Below are 18,751 nucleotides of genomic sequence, written 5' to 3' on the forward strand. Positions count from 1 at the left end.
AAATTTTAGAGAGAATATCAAGGGAGAGAAAAAGTAAGGAAAAAGATTGACAGGCAGACGGACATAGATCTTGAATGAGGGGGAGGATGAGAGAGTGATTGGAAGGAGAGGATGCAAAATGGAGTATTTTTTATGCTTCCGTTGTTCATCAGTTTTATATTGCCAAGATTTTATGGAAACCCGAAGTTTCTTGTTCTTATTTGTTTCAGAGCTTTGTTTCCATGGATTGCCGTGTTAGTAATAATTGTATTCATCGCACTAAGAACTATAAAAAGAGAGAGAGATCGCAGTCAATACATCCACAAAACTGAAAAAGAGGAGAAATGTGGTGTTTTGTAAAACAAAAAAAAGGATAGCAGCCATATATGGATTAATCTCTAAACAATTTCTGCTTCTAACTTTATCTGTTCTCAAATTATGCGGACAGCTGATCTTTTTTTCCTTCTGTTCGTAATGTGTATGTTACAACAAAAATTCAGATGAAAGTGGAAAGTGAAAAGTAAAAGAAATTGTTATCTTTGTCTATGGAAATAACCAAAAAATTAATGAAAGAATATATTTGAATACCGATATGCTCAGCACAGATAGCATTGAGACATGTACGTTGCCGAAGCACCTTATAACCTATACCTCTCAAATTTCAGAAAAATTGGATGCTGTATATCTATAGACTGTAGTTATGATATGCACGTCCACTATTAGTCATTTGGATCCATTTCCTCATCTTGATCCCAGACTTGAGTCTGATCAGTTTTACCACCATTTTTTTCAGACTCAGATTCATCAACAAAATCATTACTCTCATAATCGGGGAGCCCATCGTCTTCAGATTTTACCCCTTCTTTCCCCATCGAACCTGGCTTACTAGCATGCTGCATCCATTTGGGGCAAAGGTCTTCGCCTCCGTATAGAAATTGGCCATCCTCACCTTTAACACGGTTAGCAATGCTGGCAGAAGCTACTCTACAAGAGCATTCTGGAAGTGGATGTGAAAGGAACGTTGCTGGTTTGGACAATCGAGATTGCCTTATGAGGCCTTCCTCGGTCATACTTTTGTTAAGATGTTCTTGCACTAAAATTGTCCAATTGTGTTTTGGATGGTACAAATTCTCACGGTTCATGTTGAAAAGTTCCGCAACAACTTTCCTGTAAGAAACAGGAGGAAATAGGGTCACTAAAATGTAGAATTCAGGGAAAATTCAACTAACCAAAACCACAAACAACTACATGGTTTTCAAAGAATTAGAATGCTGAGAAATTCAAAGCGTGGAAACAGAAGTTCATCATACTCATCACCTTCAGATATATTCATACATGCAATTCTCAAGGCATCAAGACAATCAATAAAAAATTACCGCATTCGAAAAAACAGGTGGAAAGGAAGGAAGGCATACTATGCACACAATTTATTGACAGAACAACAAATATGCATAAAATTTATCCAGAAAGTGCCAAAGACAGGCCCTAGGCTTGTCTGTGGTCTGCTGCAAGAGAATTGTCTTGTCTAGCATTTGTTTAAATACTGACAGGTATGGATGTCTGGAATAGGACCGAAGAAAGTTGTAAAAGTGTAATAGTGTTCTTTTTACCCTTTCCCCCACATTGTTCCAGCCCAAAAAGAAAGAGGTCACAAAATAATGCCATCTTTAACCCGCTCATTGAACTCGGTAACTTGGCAACTCTAGTTCCCCAATAAAATAAAAAATTTTGATGATTTATATGAAACCTTTTTATATCTTAACGAATATCAATAAATTGAGACAAACACCAAAGAGCGTTTACCTGTCCGGTCGGTATGTTCTAGAAGAAGCAGTCTCGTATAGCCGATGTCCCATGACAAGGCTTGAAAAATCTGGCCATCCACTTCCATCATTGTTATATCCAGGAAAGAAGGCATCTGCTTCCAAAGAAACAATGTAATCTAGTGCGTCCCAAAGTAATCTATGTGCTTTCATCCTCATATCCATAGGTGAAGGATCAGGTTCTGTAGGGGTCTCAGTGATCCAACCATACCAGCCTTCCTTTTCATGTTGGTAAATTGGTCTATTTGGAGGTGGCGGAAGAGGCCGAGGCCGAGGACCGGCCTTCTTCCATTCTTCTTTAAGTTCTTCCTCGCTTTTTGTAGGAGGTGTCCGAAAAATATTTTGAGGAAGAGGTGGTTCAGGTCCAACCAAGTCAGACAATTCTTTCTCACTGCACAAGGAAGTGCGATCCAGTGTATTGATAAACATGGACCGCAAAGGAATTAAAACACGTTGACCTCCGAATGTTTCAGAGCCAGCCAGGTAAATTATTGTTTTGGAAGGATAACCCATCACTCGAAGGAGAATGCCAACCTGTAAAAGTTGAAACAAAATAACAAATTTAACCTCCGAATGGTAAAAAAGATTAATTCCAAAAGGCAATTCATTTATCCACAAAAATGGAAGCAATGCTCCCAAAAGTCCACATTACTTCAATTTTAATTGTAAAATTTGTTGCACTCAGGCTAGATCTTGCATGCACAATTGAGAGCCATTAGCATTTTAGAGTTGCTCGACAGGTGTTTTGGGTGCAAAATGAATTTGTGCAAGATGAATTTATTATTTTCAGTTTTAAATTTCTTGATTTGTTTTTTAAACAAAATTAGAGTGCAAAAGCAACACATGGCAGAAATGACATCTCAACTAAATTGGCACCCCAAAACCACCACATATCTTGATTTTAATACTTCTTTCCAAATTTTACTCAAGCAGTTTTTAAGTGTTGAGTGGGGCCGGGCATAGTTCAATGATCGGAGTTATGGCTGCATGACAAGGAGGTCACAAGTTTGAGCCATGGAATCAGCCTCTTCATTGGGAAAAACCCAAGTCCCACATCAGATAGATAGGACTCCTGATAAGAGTTTATAAAGAGGAGGCCCTCATAGATTTGTAAGGATGAGTTAGACCCCAATTTCAATACTCTTGCATATAGAAGGCAAGGATGCACTTACCGACTACAGAGTACATGCCCGTATAGTGGGTCCAATTTCAATACTCTTGCATATAGAAGGCAAGGATGCACTTAACGACTACAGAGTACATGCCCGTATAGTGGGTCCAATTTCAATACTCTTGCATATAGAAGGCAAGGATGCACTTACCGACTACAGAGTACATGCCCGTATAGAAGGCAAGGATGCACTTACCGACTACAGAGTACATGCCCGTATAGTGGGTCCAATTTCAATACTCTTGCATATAGAAGGCAAGGATGCACTTAACGACTACAGAGTACATGCCCGTATAGTGGGTCCAATTTCAATACTCTTGCACCGACTACAGAGTACATGCCCGTATAGTGGGTCCAATTTCAATACTCTTGCATATAGAAGGCAAGGATGCACTTAACGACTACAGAGTACATGCCCGTATAGTGGGTCCAAATTCAATACTCTTGCATATAGAAGGCAAGGATGCACTTAACGACTACAGAGTACATGCCCGTATAGTGGGTCCAACGCTTCATAGATTTCAATCATGCGACTCAAGGTCACCTTGGGCTTAATGTAGTAAACACTAATTACTGTCATTACATCATGGCTGATTTAGCATTTCTAATACCCCTGAAACCTTCAAACACATCCCCTGTCTTTTCTCTCCCCCCAAATTATGGCTGATTTAGCATTTCTAATACCCCTGAAACCTTCAAACACATCCCCTGTCTTTTCTCTCCCCCCAAATTACTTCAATTCTATCATTATCATTAATAAATTTGTTCATCAAATCTTTTGGTCCAATCATGTTATATTACTTGTAGCCTAGCAACAAAGAAAATTGATAAGGAATCATGATAACCCAACTTTTATCACATGTTTTGGTGCAAACAGCATAAAAATGAAAACCAGCAAAACAAATGTTATAAGATCTTCGAATGACTCCAATAAATTTATGCGTTTTTATAGAATGATTCGTAACTTCCCCTAAGAGTAGTAAACATTAAAAGCAAGAGAATAACTCTGTTTCACAGTACATATACTTGAGTGAAAACATACAATTTCTAAATATGTTCAGCAAGGATCTTAGTCTACTGTGTAATCATAAAATAAAATGAACTTCCCTCTCCTGCAACTATTGGCGTCTACTACAAGCAAATTGAATATCCCATTCTTTCGGAACTGTCTTAAGGATATTCACCTTTTACAGTTGTTGCAAAATAAATCATACCCAAGCCAACAAATTCTTGGAAGTGGGGGGGACTATTTTGATTATAAGTTCATAAAATATTCTATAGAGATGGTAAGACTTGACATCTAAACTTGGCATCCATCCAGGATCAGTGTCAAATGGAGTCAGGGATTACTTTGTCATTGTCTCCAAGTACAAAAGGTTAATTTTAAGATTTTTTTAGAAATGTGAATCCACAAAATTCTACCAGGAAATAGGACAAAAGGTTACTTTTTTTATTAGAAGTACAAAAGGTTATAACTGAAAATAGGACAAAAACCACGAAAATCTACCAGGATACCCTACTGGAAAGTTTAACATACCTCTTCAGGCATGAGGGGACATAGACCTTTATCTCTTCGCAAGTGTGAATCCACATTCAAATCCTCATTAAGAATTTTATCCTTTATCATTTGAGCCCTTCGATGTTGTATGAGTTCAGTGTGTACATCCTAACAAAACAAAACCTCAACAAAATAAGCAAAGAGAAAAAAAGAAACGCAAGGCAAGCGTAAGGATAAATAGCGTCTGCCAACTGAAATATTACAAGTTTCTAATGTACCCACTAAACTAAAAAAAATCAGAAGTGGTGTACCACAGAAAGATTTATATACTGTGAAAGTAGGACAATATTTCAATTAGTAATGGTAAGGAAGAGAAACACAACAAACCTGAAAAAGTTCTGCACAACCATTGTATGCCAAGGTTTCTCTCAGTAGGCCAGGATGGTATGCTAAGAAGGGTTGCCCCAACGATCTCAACCTAAAAAGACAGCATAAATTTCTTATACATCCAGTCATCAACTCCAGAAATCGTTATTTTCTGATGAGCAAAGTGTGACCACCGACCACCATAGAGAAAATCCATATAAAACTCTACTGGAAACCTAAATTGTCTGGAGCTCACAATAGAAATAGAAAACGAAAGAAATTATTTTATTTCTTGGGTTTCCACTAACTACTGAGCCATGACTGTATTTACTCTATAAATAAATCTAAATGATTCATCTATACCCTTGTATCTTCCTATTTATTATGTAACAAATTCTGTCTGACTAACTAGGTAACTACTCTGTCCTAATATAAGCCCCATAGCTAACAAACTACATTTTCATTTTCTTATATTGGATAACAGAAACACTAAATTATGATTTTTAAAGACCCCTCCCCCACCCCCCCCCCCCCCCCCCCCCCCCCCCCCAAAAAAAAAAAAAAAAACTTTCAAATAACAAGGAAGTAATATGTGATAGTAAAGCACGTTGACATCAATTAGTTTACATAAAAGGCATTCATACTTGTTAACCATACGATGGCCAAGCATTTGAATTTCTGGACGAAATTGAAGGGCCTGGAAAGAAACTCTGCATCTCAGCCTCTGAATCTCTGCCATGGTAGGTGGAAGTACAGACTGCAGAAACAAAATGTGTAAGAAAGGAAATTCTAGGGCCTGATTAGTTTCAGAAAATATTTTCTGTTTTCGCATTTAATTACAAATCTGTTGGAGTTTTTCACTTGTTTCCTGTTTTCAAAGATTTGAACAGAAAAACAATGAAAACAAAAAAGAAGCAATTCCCTTGCTACAAAAGAAAAAGAACATGAGCAAACATTTGAACATGGGAAAATTTAGGTGATGGCAAAATGTAGAAGGAAATAAAAAGATATTGTAATTCCTCAAATAGGATTACCTTCAAGGGAACCTATGAGAAACCAAAAAGAAAAAATTGACATAAATTCGACCAGCAAAGTAAAAAACATATGATGCAGGAATCTAAGAAACTTTTAGCATAAATCACTTGATCGAGTGTAAGTCCGCCACATACTATGTGCATTTGTTATCATATTCAGACATTGATTTTTTTGCATAAGAATGAAGCTAAGCAGATCAAGCATATACGTGGAAGTCTGAAGTCATTAATGAAATATTTTTGATACAGAGATGAAATATTTTACTCCCTCCGTCCCTTTTTATAAGACTACTTTACAAAAAAGTTTTGTCCCTAAATATAAGACTATCGTCAAATTTCTAGACGCATTTATTACTCCTTTTCCAAATACACCCCTCATTAATACTATCAATGTACCTTGAAATATGAAAGTTAACATTAAATATCTCTATAGATAAAGGGTAATTGGGTAATAGTAACATGCATTTGCGACAAATTTATTACTCCAACAACTTTTCTTGATACTCGTGATTTTTGTAAAATACTCTTATAAAAAGGGACGGACGGAGTACTATCTTTCTTCCAATAAAATCTTGTATCCACACAAAACAGAAGCATAAGTTGACAATTTCAGGATACCGAAATACCTGCAGCGCTCCACCATTGGCAATAATTAATCCAATAACCTTAGATTTCTTTAGCTTCGGTAAAATTTCTTGAATGTAGAAGTTTGGAGAAGATGAACTTTTGGGCCTAAATGTAGGAAATTCATTTCTTTTTCTCCTTTCCATCAAACTTCCAGGCAGGGTCTTTGCAATAATTACATCTTTTTTTAGATATGCTATGAACTGCTCCTCATCATAAAGATAGGAAAAACTCTTGAACATTGGGCTGAATAAAAATTTAAAAAACATGTATAAATTATATAAAGGCATCACAGAAAGAAGAAAATATTAGTAGCATTAAGCACAGTGGCATGCTAATGACCGCATAAAACTTGCAGCACATACCTTACTCCTTTTGAGCGAAGGCTCTCTTGAAATTCTGGAATGACAAGAGTAGCATTTAAAAGCCTAGATATAGCGACCAAATCAGGGATCTATAAAATAAAAAAAGCTGTTGTTAAATTGCAAAAGAAATCGGAATGAATTCAAAATAAAATAAATAAAAAAGGACTTCTGCACATCTGATGGATCATACCGATGATCTTATGTTTGCAAATCCACCAAAAACCTTTGCATAGATGAAACCATTATTCTTTTCCTTTGGACCTGGGAAGGAAAGAAACACAAACTTGAAATGGAAAATGTAGAGGACGGACGAAATGGCACAATGAGGAAATATATATAATACGGTTTACTCATTGTAAAAAATTGTCAAACATCATGATCACCAAATAATAGTAGCTCAGTTATGTACATTCTTAGTCAAACTAGAGAAAAGGCAACAGTTACAGCCAACTTAAAGACATGACACTCGTCAACAAAAAAAAAAAAAAAAAAAATTAGATAATCGAAATTTCATTTAAAAATCATTTTATATATGAAAGTAATTTCAATGGAGGAAAAAAAACTTCCATTTGTCTATTTTTCAAACAGAGTATCTCTTGTTTATCATTCACATTCAAATAAGAGCAAATACTATGAATTGCACTTTAAACTGTCATGAATACAGCATCTATAGCATAAGCTCCGTCTTGAATGTTGTTTAGCATTTTTTATACGATATCCATCATTCCTCTCAATTTGTAATTCAACACACAAACTAACAACTTCTGTTAATCATCTCCATGATACCTTTTTTCCACAACAATCTAGAATCTGGTTACTAGGTAAGATATTGGCAATGCTGAATAAATATATGACTTCATTTAAAATGAATTTATAAATTCAAAAGAAAAAAAAGGCTAATCACCAAGATGAAAAATAGGAACACTTCGACAAACTAAAGAAATTTAAGTCAGAATATATTACCAGAATAATTGCTTCTAGCGTCGAAACTAGGCTGCAGTGATTCCAAAGACTTTATGGAACCCCATAGCTTCTTATTCTTTACACCCTGTAGCATTTGAAGCAAATAAACTCAATATATTAGGGAGGTGTTTCGATAGAGGGTTTTGGAGGGAAAGGAAGGGGGCTTTTATTTTGAACATATATTCTGTAATTTAATAAATTTAAAATGAAAGGAAAAATGACATATTGGCATAAAACTTAATGTTCTAAGCCCTTATTCACTTTTACACACTCTTTTCCTTTCCTTTCCTCCCATCCAAAGATGTGCTTAAGTGAAAGGCAAAACATTTGACCATATACAAGCAACATATACATGTATATAATAAGAACCAACCTGCCTTACCACCACAGAAGAAAAATCATCATGAAGACTTGCAATTGCTCTATATGGCACTATGTTAACAGTCCACAACTTTGCCAAAGACAGATGAATAATGATAGACACCACAGATAAAGAGATTACAGAAAGAACAACCCATTTGATCTTAGTTACAAATGCCATATTGGCTCTGTGACTCTACATCACCAATGCCGAACGGCCGATTTTGAACTTAGCTGCAACATCTATAAGAAAAGTATATACAAGAAAACAGGTTCGTCAAAAGAAGCACACACCACAGTGATACGAGTTAACAAAATAACTATAGCATACAAAAAGAATGCTCCACATTTGTAAAACTCCACTGAATTACCACATTATATTTAGTAACATAATTACATTCTTAAATAACAGCATTTCAAGGTTGTCAGAATCAAGAATTTGCATCAGATCGAAAGGGGATAGCAAGATCGTAAAACATAACATCTCAACCAATATCAAAGGATCCTACCAAAACAAAAATCATACTAAATATATATTATATAGTGCATGAACTAGTCTATCTTTCAAATCTTAAACAAACATATAACAATCAAATCACAAATCCTAAACATAAACGATTCAGAGCCTCAAATCTTAAACATAAAACAGCGTAGCCATAAAGCTTAAACATAAACGACTCAAAACCAGAATCATAGGAATCGCACGATTTCCTGTTTTCATGTGACTTTGCAGGGATTTTGCTGAAAATCAAGGGTTTCCATTATTCTCATCGGGATTACGACAACGATTTTTTGCATTTTCCTTGGATTAGTCATTTTCTCAACATTATATAGTTGAGAAAATTATGTCATTTTCCCAGCTTATTATTGGTGTAGGCGTGTCAGTGTCTGTGGTTAGTAGGCATTTTTCATAATAATCCTAATCAGCCTTCCATTAGGGGGTATATACTTAATACCATAAATTACACATGCAGAACAGTGCCACATATACTACGGTGGTAAAAAAACTAACAATTTTACAGAAAAGATAAGTTATTTTATTAGTTAGATCAACAGAATTACGCAAAATCATGAATTAGGCAAAAAAGATATAGCTGAAACTGAAACTAACGGAACAGAGTAAAACATGCAAACAGAGTAAGTGGTGGAAAAGTGAAAAAACATAAAATTAAGCGTAATTCGTTTTTCAATTATTCATGGATGGATAGAGTGATAAGATAAGAAGCGATTTGAATACCTAGGGTTCTTCTGGAAGGGTGCAATTTGAAGGGGTAGAGCACCCAGCCAGCGAGTAGTGTTTGGCGTTCTCAGCTGGAAACTTAATCAATTAAGCGATTCCGATTGGATCTCTGCGGCAACGAGATTGGATTCTTCACTTTTGCCCGTGAATGGGGCAAAGGAGTGTTTGGATTGTGGAAAATAATGATAATTATATGATTATGATGATGATGATGATGATTGGATTTTTTTTGTTGTTGTGTGAATGCGATTCTTGTTCTTGAAGATCCAAAATCCAATATCACGTTCACGGTCGCGTTTGCTTCCTCGATGAGCCTCAGAATAACGATCAAAATCACGTGGATCTTTATTCAACTACACTCTTTCTTTTCTTTTCTCGAATTAACTTCAACATTACTGATTTACTGTTGTGATATGTCGATGTTGATGAATCAACCGAATCAAAGGTCAATAAGCATATTTAGAAATTGAATATTTACCTACGATAGATGCTGATGTTTCTTTCCTAAAATAAAATCTATTTTCATTCAACTTTTGTAAAAATTTAAAGTGCAGATTGCATGAAAAAATTGAACGCGTTTTCATCAAAAATTAGCTTTATTTTGTTTTTATTTTATAAAACTATTGTTTTTTCTGTAATAATATTTCGAAATTGACTAACTTAAAGAAATTGATTTGGTAATCATATTGATTGACAAAAATAAATTGATTTGGTAAATAGAAATTAATTTTTTTTTAAGAATATATATATTTAGGAATTGATTATATTAGTTTCTTAAATACCTTCTAAAAAAAAGAATTTATTTATTTTTTGAGAGCAATAAAAAAAGTTAAGGGACTAAAATTAAGTTAAGAGACAAATATTGTAATTTTGTTACTTTTTTTAATTAATATTTACATTGTTTTTTTAGGGAAAATTTTAATATTGTTAGTGCATGAAAATTAATCTCTTACATCAAACTTTTGATAAAAAAAAAAAAAGTCATAAGATAATTTTATTTTGAAAATTCTTTAACTTACAAACGATAAAATTTACAGAGAATATTTAAATTACCTTCTAAAATTTACCTGTGATGTGGAAAATTATATTACCAAAAAAACATAGAATAGTCTGAATTATCTTCTAAGACTAATTTAGCTAAACATTATACATGGAAGAAGTTCTCAAAGTTTTTTTTTATTTGGTGAACGTTTTCAAAGTTATTTGAAAAATGAAAAAATAGTACTTATATTTGAAATAAGTTTTCAAAATTACAGCATCGAATGACGTTCAAGATAAATAAATGTTTTGCATGTTATATATTTGATATAAGTTTTTAGATGTCCACATTATTAATTTTTGTAAAGAGAAATGATCAAATTTTATTGTGACACCAAATCACATCCCTCCAATGGCAATTGGGATTATAAAATACATCATCATTTTTTTTCCGACAGAACCTGGCATATCATCGTTATAAACCCAAAAAAAAAGGAGACAAGTCAATTTCTACGAATTAGAATTGCTATTCATAATTTTAATTATTTTTGTTTAGATTTTTGAAGTTTTTTTTATTTTGAACCTTCGTGAATTTTGATGATGATATATCAGAGGGTAAATCGAGAATCGTGCAAACTAAAAGGGAGGAAAGTACTGGCATGATTTTATGCACCTATAAGATAACACAATCGATGAGGATAAAGCTCTACTACGGTCAACAAAAGTAGTAACAACACACTGGTTACCATTGTAAGCAAATATTTCATTATGAACTGAAAAAAAAAAAATGTTTACAATTTGGTCGGAGAAATCATCTATTAGCAACCTTTAAGAATTTAAGAATTTAGTTAGATAAAGGCTAAACTGTACTTTTTACCCCTTAAGTTTCAAAATGTTGCAATTTTGGCCCCCTATTAAAAAAAATGGCAAAAGTGACCCCCCATGGTTAGGGAAATATGCTCTTTTGACCCTCTAACATAAGAGAAATATGCTTTTTGACCCCTTATCTTTAGAAAAAGTTGCAATTATGGCCCCTTTTTTGGGATACGTGGCCTCTTCTCAGCAATTTTTGGACGAAGGGGGCGAAAAATGCTATTTTTTTAATAGAGGGCCAAAATTGCAACATTTTGAAACTTAGGGGGCAAAAAGTGCGTTTTAGCCTTAGATAAAATAAGATCAAGCTAGCAGAAAACATATTAAGATCAAGCTAGAAGAATACATGATATCACCTTAAAACCTGGATGGAGAAATCTAGTTGGAGACAACTATCGCAGGTCTATCACCTTAAAACCTGGATGGAGAAATCTAGTTGGAGACAACTATCGTCAAAACATACACAATATAAATGAATAATAATGTATGTACAGATCTCAAATGGAATATAAATGAATAATAATGTATGTACAGATCTCAAATGGGAAATTATAGTCAACAGGTGCTTGAAGAGTTTCAAGTTTGGGACTCATTATTACCCTTAAATAAAGGTTTCAGCTTTGGGACTCATTGGAGCCCCTGAAAAGAGGACATATAGATCATTTCTAAGTGCTTATAGAACAGAAACTGCTTTGCTCTCATTTCAAATCCAATATAACATGCAAGAAGATACAGGTATAAAGTTATATTGTACAATTTCACACCAACATACGTTATAGATTGTCATAAAAACTACTTTTATTATAGATTTAGAACAGTATATAAGTGCAATGACAGTGCAAATTACTGCAAAAGTAAAATTGTTAATAGAAAAATTGATTCTATTGAACAAAATAGTAAAATCTTTCAAAATTAACCTGGTATGATATATTCCCGCATCAGATGTAAAATGGAATAAGAAAATAAACATATCATTCAGATTCAATTGTCACAAATATTTCAAAAACTCCAAAATTTAACAATAAAATGAGACAGTAGATTGCTAAAACTCACTTAGATAAACAATTTATAAAACAAAACAAGTTTTGGATTCAGCCACTCCTTGAAAGGAGTCCTAATCTGGCTACAACAAACTATAAAGAGAAACTTAATCAAACAAACTAAAGCCCATGTCATCGTCACTTTCTTCCTTGGCTTCCTCCTACAAACACAGTATGGAATGAATTAAGTTTTGCTATATACAACATAATCAAAACAAATTGAAGTAATAAGCTATGTCTGTGCAGTGCTCATAATTGACTGCATCAAAGCTATAATACAACATTAAACATTAAATTATTGTGAAAGAGTAAAAACTCACCCAAAAGTAAAAAATGTGGATACAGGGCCAGTTATGATTGGCTTATTTAAAGCTATGTTTGTTTAGTGACACTGTTAGGGAGAACTAATGAAATCAACAAGACAATCTTCCCAGGAAAACAAGTTAACTTTATTTTATCTTTTCTATAGAAAATAGAAAATGTAAGCTTATGCATAAGTGGGCATATCAAGAGAAGCGCTTGAGCAATAAGCTGTACATAAGTTGCAAATCAAAAGAGTACCATAATTATATTCAGAGTTGTCTTTAAAAGGATAGTCCAATTCTCAAATCCCAATGAAGAAAAACAACAATTATACTATTTCTTCAAAAAACCAAAATAACTACATGTTTTCATAAAACTTATAGTGAATGTTTTCATGCAAAATAATTTTTGGAGTAATTGCAGCAAATGACAGTATTTATCGGATACAGAATCCCCTCCGAGGAAATTATATCTTTTATACCTAGATGCAAGTTCTACAAAATAGGTATAACCCCAACTTGATCACAGCACAAAATCATCAATTTGCAAGCAAATTCAACAGAACAAACAATGTAAGAAAATCAATTATATGTTTTTATCTTAAGGAAAATTGCAATACTATTGTACAATTCCAGAACTAGCATTCATTTAACACTACAGATGAACGATTTATCAAAACCCGTTTCTAATTTCAATACAATTAGTTCACCAATCAGTAACTCATCATTACACAATTTCATACAAAAATCATAATCATAAAAAAAAGAATTAAAAACAATACCTTCTTTTCAACGGCGGCAGGTTCGGCAGCTGCTGCGGCTCCACCACCAGCAGCGGGTGCAGATACGGCAACAGCGGCACCACCAACAGCGCCGGAGTTCAAAACGAGATCATCAACGTTCTTGCTCTGAGCAAGCTTAGCGAATAGGCTTGGCCAGTAAGATTCAACGGTGACGTTAGCAGCCTTCAACAAAGTACCGATCTTCTCCGCCTAAACAAAAACCAACCCAAACAGTAACAAAAGAAAAATGAGATCTATGAGCGATTTGAAGATTATAGAAATGGAATTGAAGAGGGATTATAGACTTACGGTGATTGGGATTCCATCGTCGTGGAGGATCAAGGTGGCGTAAATGCAGCCCAATTCGCCGGAACTCATTTTGTGAATTGTGATTGTTCTGCCCCACAAACTAGGGTTTACGAATTCCAGAGCACCAAAATGTGAAGTTTCGATATATATAGTGGCGTGTTATCAGAAACCTAGGTTAATTGATTGGGCCTTCAAAAATAATACGGGCCATTTTTCCTTAAATAATTGAAGCCCATGATACATAGAAGAATATGATGGTTGCTTTTTTGGCCCCCTATTTGCTTGTATCCTGTAAAACTACCTTTAAAAATTATCTCTCAAAGCCTTCAAAATATAAAAAATTACATTTCGGAGTTATTTTTCAAACAATTTGCACATTTTTGGAGGGAAAAAAGAGTGAATATACTCTCTACCTCCTCACATATCGCTCATACCCCTCAAACCACCAACATTCTTCTATTTTTCCCAAAGTATCTTCATTCTCCGGTGAAAGTCTGATGAATCATTTGAGATATAGAAGATTTACTTAGGGTCTGACCTCTCAAATTCCAACAAACAAACCACCTATTGTATCATTTTAGTTAAAAAAAAATGTGAAAAATAAAAATAACAAATGGATTTCTCACTTTGTAAAAGGTTCGATTTTTTTCAAATTCCCAAGCTTATTCTATAAAATTGTTAATGTGAGAGAAAGTGGTATTAACCTTTTAAAGTTCATAGGATTTGCAAATTAAACTATATAGAAATTTGGGATGACATTCTTGGGGTACCAAGGTGAAGAGCTCTAAGTGAAACATATGGAAGAAGAAGACTTTGAAAAGAATGAGCTCGTAAAGGAAGCTCATGTCCCACCTTAAAACCTAAATGAAAATTCTCAAATATTCATTTTTCTGTATAGAAATTGACTTTTAATAACTAATTATATTAATTTCTCAAAGATTTTTGGCCTTTTAATTTGTTTTTTTTGTTGTTGAAGGAAGGCCTTTTAATTTGTTGTTATCCATTAGTTGCCCCATTTAAGCCATGAAAAATAAAGTATTTCCTTGGTCCCATAATTTGCTTGAAATTCGTCAATTTGAGTACTTTTATTAGAGTATAAATATAAATCTACGCAAGCGAACATATAAAAAACAAATCATCTTTGGCTGAAAAGAAGGAAAAGAAACATTGTAAAGAAGGTGGCATTTAACATGGGAAAGTCTAAAACTTTCCCACCATGGGGCACTTGATTTTTACCATTAGATTAGAAAGGAGTATTAATTTTATCATAATCTGCCTACACTATATTTTTTTTCTTTCTTCTTTCACTTTCGTTGTCTTCAACCTCTACCTACAAAATTTTACACTCAAGAAGAACAACAACATGAAACACAACAAGAACCACACGAGTTCTATAATCATCATCAACAACATTTCAAATGACTCAACAACCAATAAATCATGAAAATAACAAATTAACGGTACCCTTATTCTTACTTGCTCAACATCCTAGCGAACTAGTTCATTGCAATCAAATTTGGTTTTTGCTGCATGCTCTAAAAATGAAGAAAATATAAAAAACCGGCCAAACCCAAATCAGAAAAAAGAAGATTTTTATTATGAAAACAAAGGAATATTAAAGAAAAGGAATAAGAAATACAGTTTTTTTTTCTCTCTTGAAGAAGAATAAGAAATACAGTTGCAACAAGGATCTTTTCCTGTAATGCTTGCATCCATCTACTAAAAATCAAGTACCCATAAAATTAAAATCATTTAAAACAATTAAATTCTCCAAATGAAGAAATTAACTTCTTCACCAACGATGACAGACCCAACATCTTTCATAACAACATGGTACACACCTTCTATTTTCATCATTGTAAACCTTGTCATAGGTACCGTAGCTCTAGCTTCTCGCTTCAATGGTCCACCCAAAAACGACCAAACCCAATAACAACATCTTCAATCAATCGTTCACCTACACTCCTCAACCGTATCAGGTCCTTTAACCTCCGTCGCTACAACAACCACATCGACCAAGAATGTTTGAAGGGGAGTTGGTGTTGGGTGAGAGAGACATGGATGGAGGAGAGAGAACGTTTGGGAAAGATGGTGTCAAAAAAATCTACTGTTGAGAGAGCATGACAATACTGTGGTCTTCTTTTGATCAAATGGCTAAAACCAAACTGACCAATGGTGGGAAAGTTTTAGACTTTCCCATGTTAAATGCCACCTATAAAGAAACGTTATGTTGTTTGATACATCCCCACCTTGAAACCCTAACAACACATGATCCCATGTTACAACCATATGAAAAGTGTTTTTTGATTGAGTAATGATATTTTGACATCCATTTGATGACAACTTTGTTGACAACCTTGTTTTTCTCACTTCTTATTGGTCAAAAACAATGGAGAGAGAAAAAGGAAGAGAGATGATAACAATATCATGTGAGTATGAGAGAGAAAGTTGTTCAAAAGTTGTTAAAAAGTGGTTGTCAAAATATCATTTCTCTTTTTGATTCATGTTGACTTTCACAAGAGATGTAGGTTTATAGCCAAGTCTGTGCCAGGACTTAGTTTTTAATGAACAGATGAGTGGAATAAGATCACCCTATCCTTAAATAAGCGATCTTGTGAGGTGAGTGACCAATTTGATGAGAACCTGTGATTTAGAGAGCTTAAAATGTTAACTTGGAACTTAGGTTGTTGATCCACTAATTTTGGACTTTGTCCAATGCTTGCACATAGAAAGTCAAAATTGTGAAAGTCGGAGTTCAGTCGTAGTAATACGAAGTTCGGCCGTGAAGTAAGGATAGTCTGGTCAAGAATTGTTCCACCCAGAAATTGAATTTTATTATCCTGAACGATTCGTCCTTGGTGAAACTCATCAACCGCTAAAGTTCAATTGTTTGGCGTGTACCATTTTTCTCTTGCCATGATTCACAATTTCTTCTATAGTTTGAGGCGAAAACATAAATATATCAGACCCATCACTCTTTATTCTCTCATCCCAACTTCTTTTCATCCAAAACAAGAAAAGTTTATTATTTCTCTTCTACTTCTCTCTTTTCTAACTCTATTTCTTATTCTCTCAAACAAGACAAAAGCAAAGGATACATGCTCAAATTTTTTCATTTTCAATTTTATTTTTCATGCAATTAATAAAGGATAATTTCGTAGAGTAATTCAAAATTTCTCTTTGTCATGAAAAACTAACTATATTTCTTAATTTATTTAAAATTGTCAAAATAACATATAATTTAGGACGGAGAGAGTATTTTATAAGAGCAAAAAACATACTTCATTCATATCAAAATGAACTTCATTTGAGATTTTTACACACATATTAAAATACTATAAATAGATATGAAAGAGACATTGTGTAAAAATAAAACATGAAAGAGAATAATAATTAAACATTTATGTATTTTTCACTATCATAAAATACTAAATGAAATGTAATGTTTTGTTAGTAATGTACATGGTACGGATTCGATAGATGATACAATTGATAAAAAAATAATATTTTAATGTCATGTTAAAAAATTGAAAACATTTATTTTTGTTGTTGAATTTAAAAGTATTTTGATGTATCAGTTAATAGCTTTTAACAACGATTTTTTTATTCTTTTTTTTTTTGTAAGAGATTACGTTGAGGAAGAAACTTTGTTTTTTTTTGTCCTCGTGAGCTTAGCTCAGTTGGTATGGACAATGCATAAAAATATGCAAGGTTCGGGGTTCAAACCCCGACCACCACAAAAAAAGAAACTTTGCTTTTCAACTACCAAATTATTTATTTTTAGGTGTGAATAATTTTAAATCAATTTTTTTTCATGAAAAGTGGAGTTTATTTATTATCACATCACATCGATGAAATATAAAGATGCATGTTTTTTTAATTATTTTTTTTAGGAAATACATGTTTTTTTTCTTCATGAAAAGTGGAGTTCATTATGACATAGATGAAATATAAAGATACATGTTTTTTTTTGACAAAATATAAAGATACATCATGTTAATGATCTAAACATAGTAATTCTGTTAAAATCGTATATTCAAATTCGTAATAGTATATAGATTGTTTTTTTCAATATTATATTTCTACTTTTAAATTATTTAACATATATTTTAGAACACATGTATGTGAATTCCCGTGAACTTAGCTCAGTTGATAGGGATATTGCATATTATATGCAAGGGCCGGGGTTCGAACCCCGGACACTCCACTTCTCCACAATTTAATTGTGCGAGCTCTAGCCACTAGGCGGCAAAAGTTATGGTGCATAAGCCATTTGCATAAGGACTTCACAACCATCAAATTTCACTTATGTGCTCTTTCAATCCTCAATCCAACGGCTACAGTTTCACACTTTCTCACTCCATCCAACGCTTCAGATTTCTCCGACATTTCCATCAACGAAACTCTACTACTCTTCTTCTTCTGCACCACCGCTTCCAGATCCACCGGCGCAGGAGCCTTCGCATCAGAATATCCCTCCGGTGGAAAAGATATACCTGAATCAGAATCTTGTGGAGACAAAACCAGTGCAGCAAAAGGAGCGGTACCGAAATTCATCGGAGAATGAACGTGAATCCTTCTTATTTCCGGCGATTGAGCTGGTGCCGATGCTGTTGGTGTTACCGGAGCTTCAACCGAATGACGAGGTCCGCCGCCTTGCCTTCATGTAACATTGAAAGAAACCGATCTTGGAACCGGATCAAGAACCGTTTGATTTTGCTTTTCCGGCGAATGCGGAATCCTTCTTGGAGTGAAATGACGGTGATCCGGTGAACAAATCGGATATACCGGAGCCAAATCAAACGGCGAGGGATGATGTGATAACGGAGAGTATCGGTGTAAGACGACGCAGTTTGCGTCATGTCGAGAGTGAAGAGTGAAGAATCAGTGGGAGCGAAGAAAGTGAAAGAGTTTGTGGCGTTTGAATTAGGATCAAGGAAACCATTAAGTACATCTAATGGTTTCGGAGTACAACTCACAGAAACCATTTCCACAACAAAATGGTTTTAGAATCCAACTCACAGAAACCATTTCCATTGCAAAA

At 34.1% G+C, this 18,751-nt stretch overlaps 2 protein-coding genes and 1 pseudogene across 3 annotated transcripts; all 3 read right to left on the minus strand.

The window, feature by feature from the left end:
• Positions 1–370: 370 nt before the first annotated feature.
• Positions 371–9,778, minus strand: EDA30 (O-fucosyltransferase family protein). 2 transcript variants are annotated; one of them, XM_085755235.1, is made up of 11 exons: positions 9,421–9,778; positions 8,206–8,426; positions 7,824–7,908; positions 7,051–7,121; positions 6,861–6,949; positions 6,498–6,741; positions 5,482–5,594; positions 4,859–4,949; positions 4,511–4,639; positions 1,783–2,336; positions 371–1,146 (listed from the first exon to the last, which is right to left on the minus strand). In XM_085755235.1, exons 2-11 carry the CDS (start codon positions 8,362–8,364, stop codon positions 699–701), a joined length of 1,983 nt encoding a protein of 660 aa, XP_085611361.1. In that variant the 5' UTR covers positions 8,365–8,426; positions 9,421–9,778; the 3' UTR covers positions 371–698. The 2 variants fall into 2 exon arrangements, with proteins under 2 accessions (XP_085611361.1, XP_085611360.1); XM_085755234.1 differs by having other exon boundaries at positions 8,197–8,426.
• A 2,441-nt stretch (positions 9,779–12,219) lies between these two features.
• Positions 12,220–13,827, minus strand: LOC146941446 (large ribosomal subunit protein P1-like). Its single transcript, XM_085755236.1, has 3 exons — positions 13,708–13,827; positions 13,399–13,608; positions 12,220–12,475 (listed from the first exon to the last, which is right to left on the minus strand). The coding sequence occupies exons 1-3, from the start codon at positions 13,774–13,776 to the stop codon at positions 12,422–12,424; spliced, it is 333 nt and encodes a 110-aa protein (XP_085611362.1). The 5' UTR covers positions 13,777–13,827; the 3' UTR covers positions 12,220–12,421.
• A 4,042-nt stretch (positions 13,828–17,869) lies between these two features.
• Positions 17,870–18,513, minus strand: LOC146941447 (uncharacterized; annotated as a pseudogene).
• Between the last annotated feature and the right edge of the window lie 238 nt (positions 18,514–18,751).

This window comes from Medicago sativa, chromosome 3 (genome assembly GCF_051527215.1).
Source record: "Medicago sativa cultivar Bolivia chromosome 3, Bolivia_mono, whole genome shotgun sequence".
Lineage (NCBI taxonomy): Eukaryota > Viridiplantae > Streptophyta > Magnoliopsida > Fabales > Fabaceae > Medicago > Medicago sativa.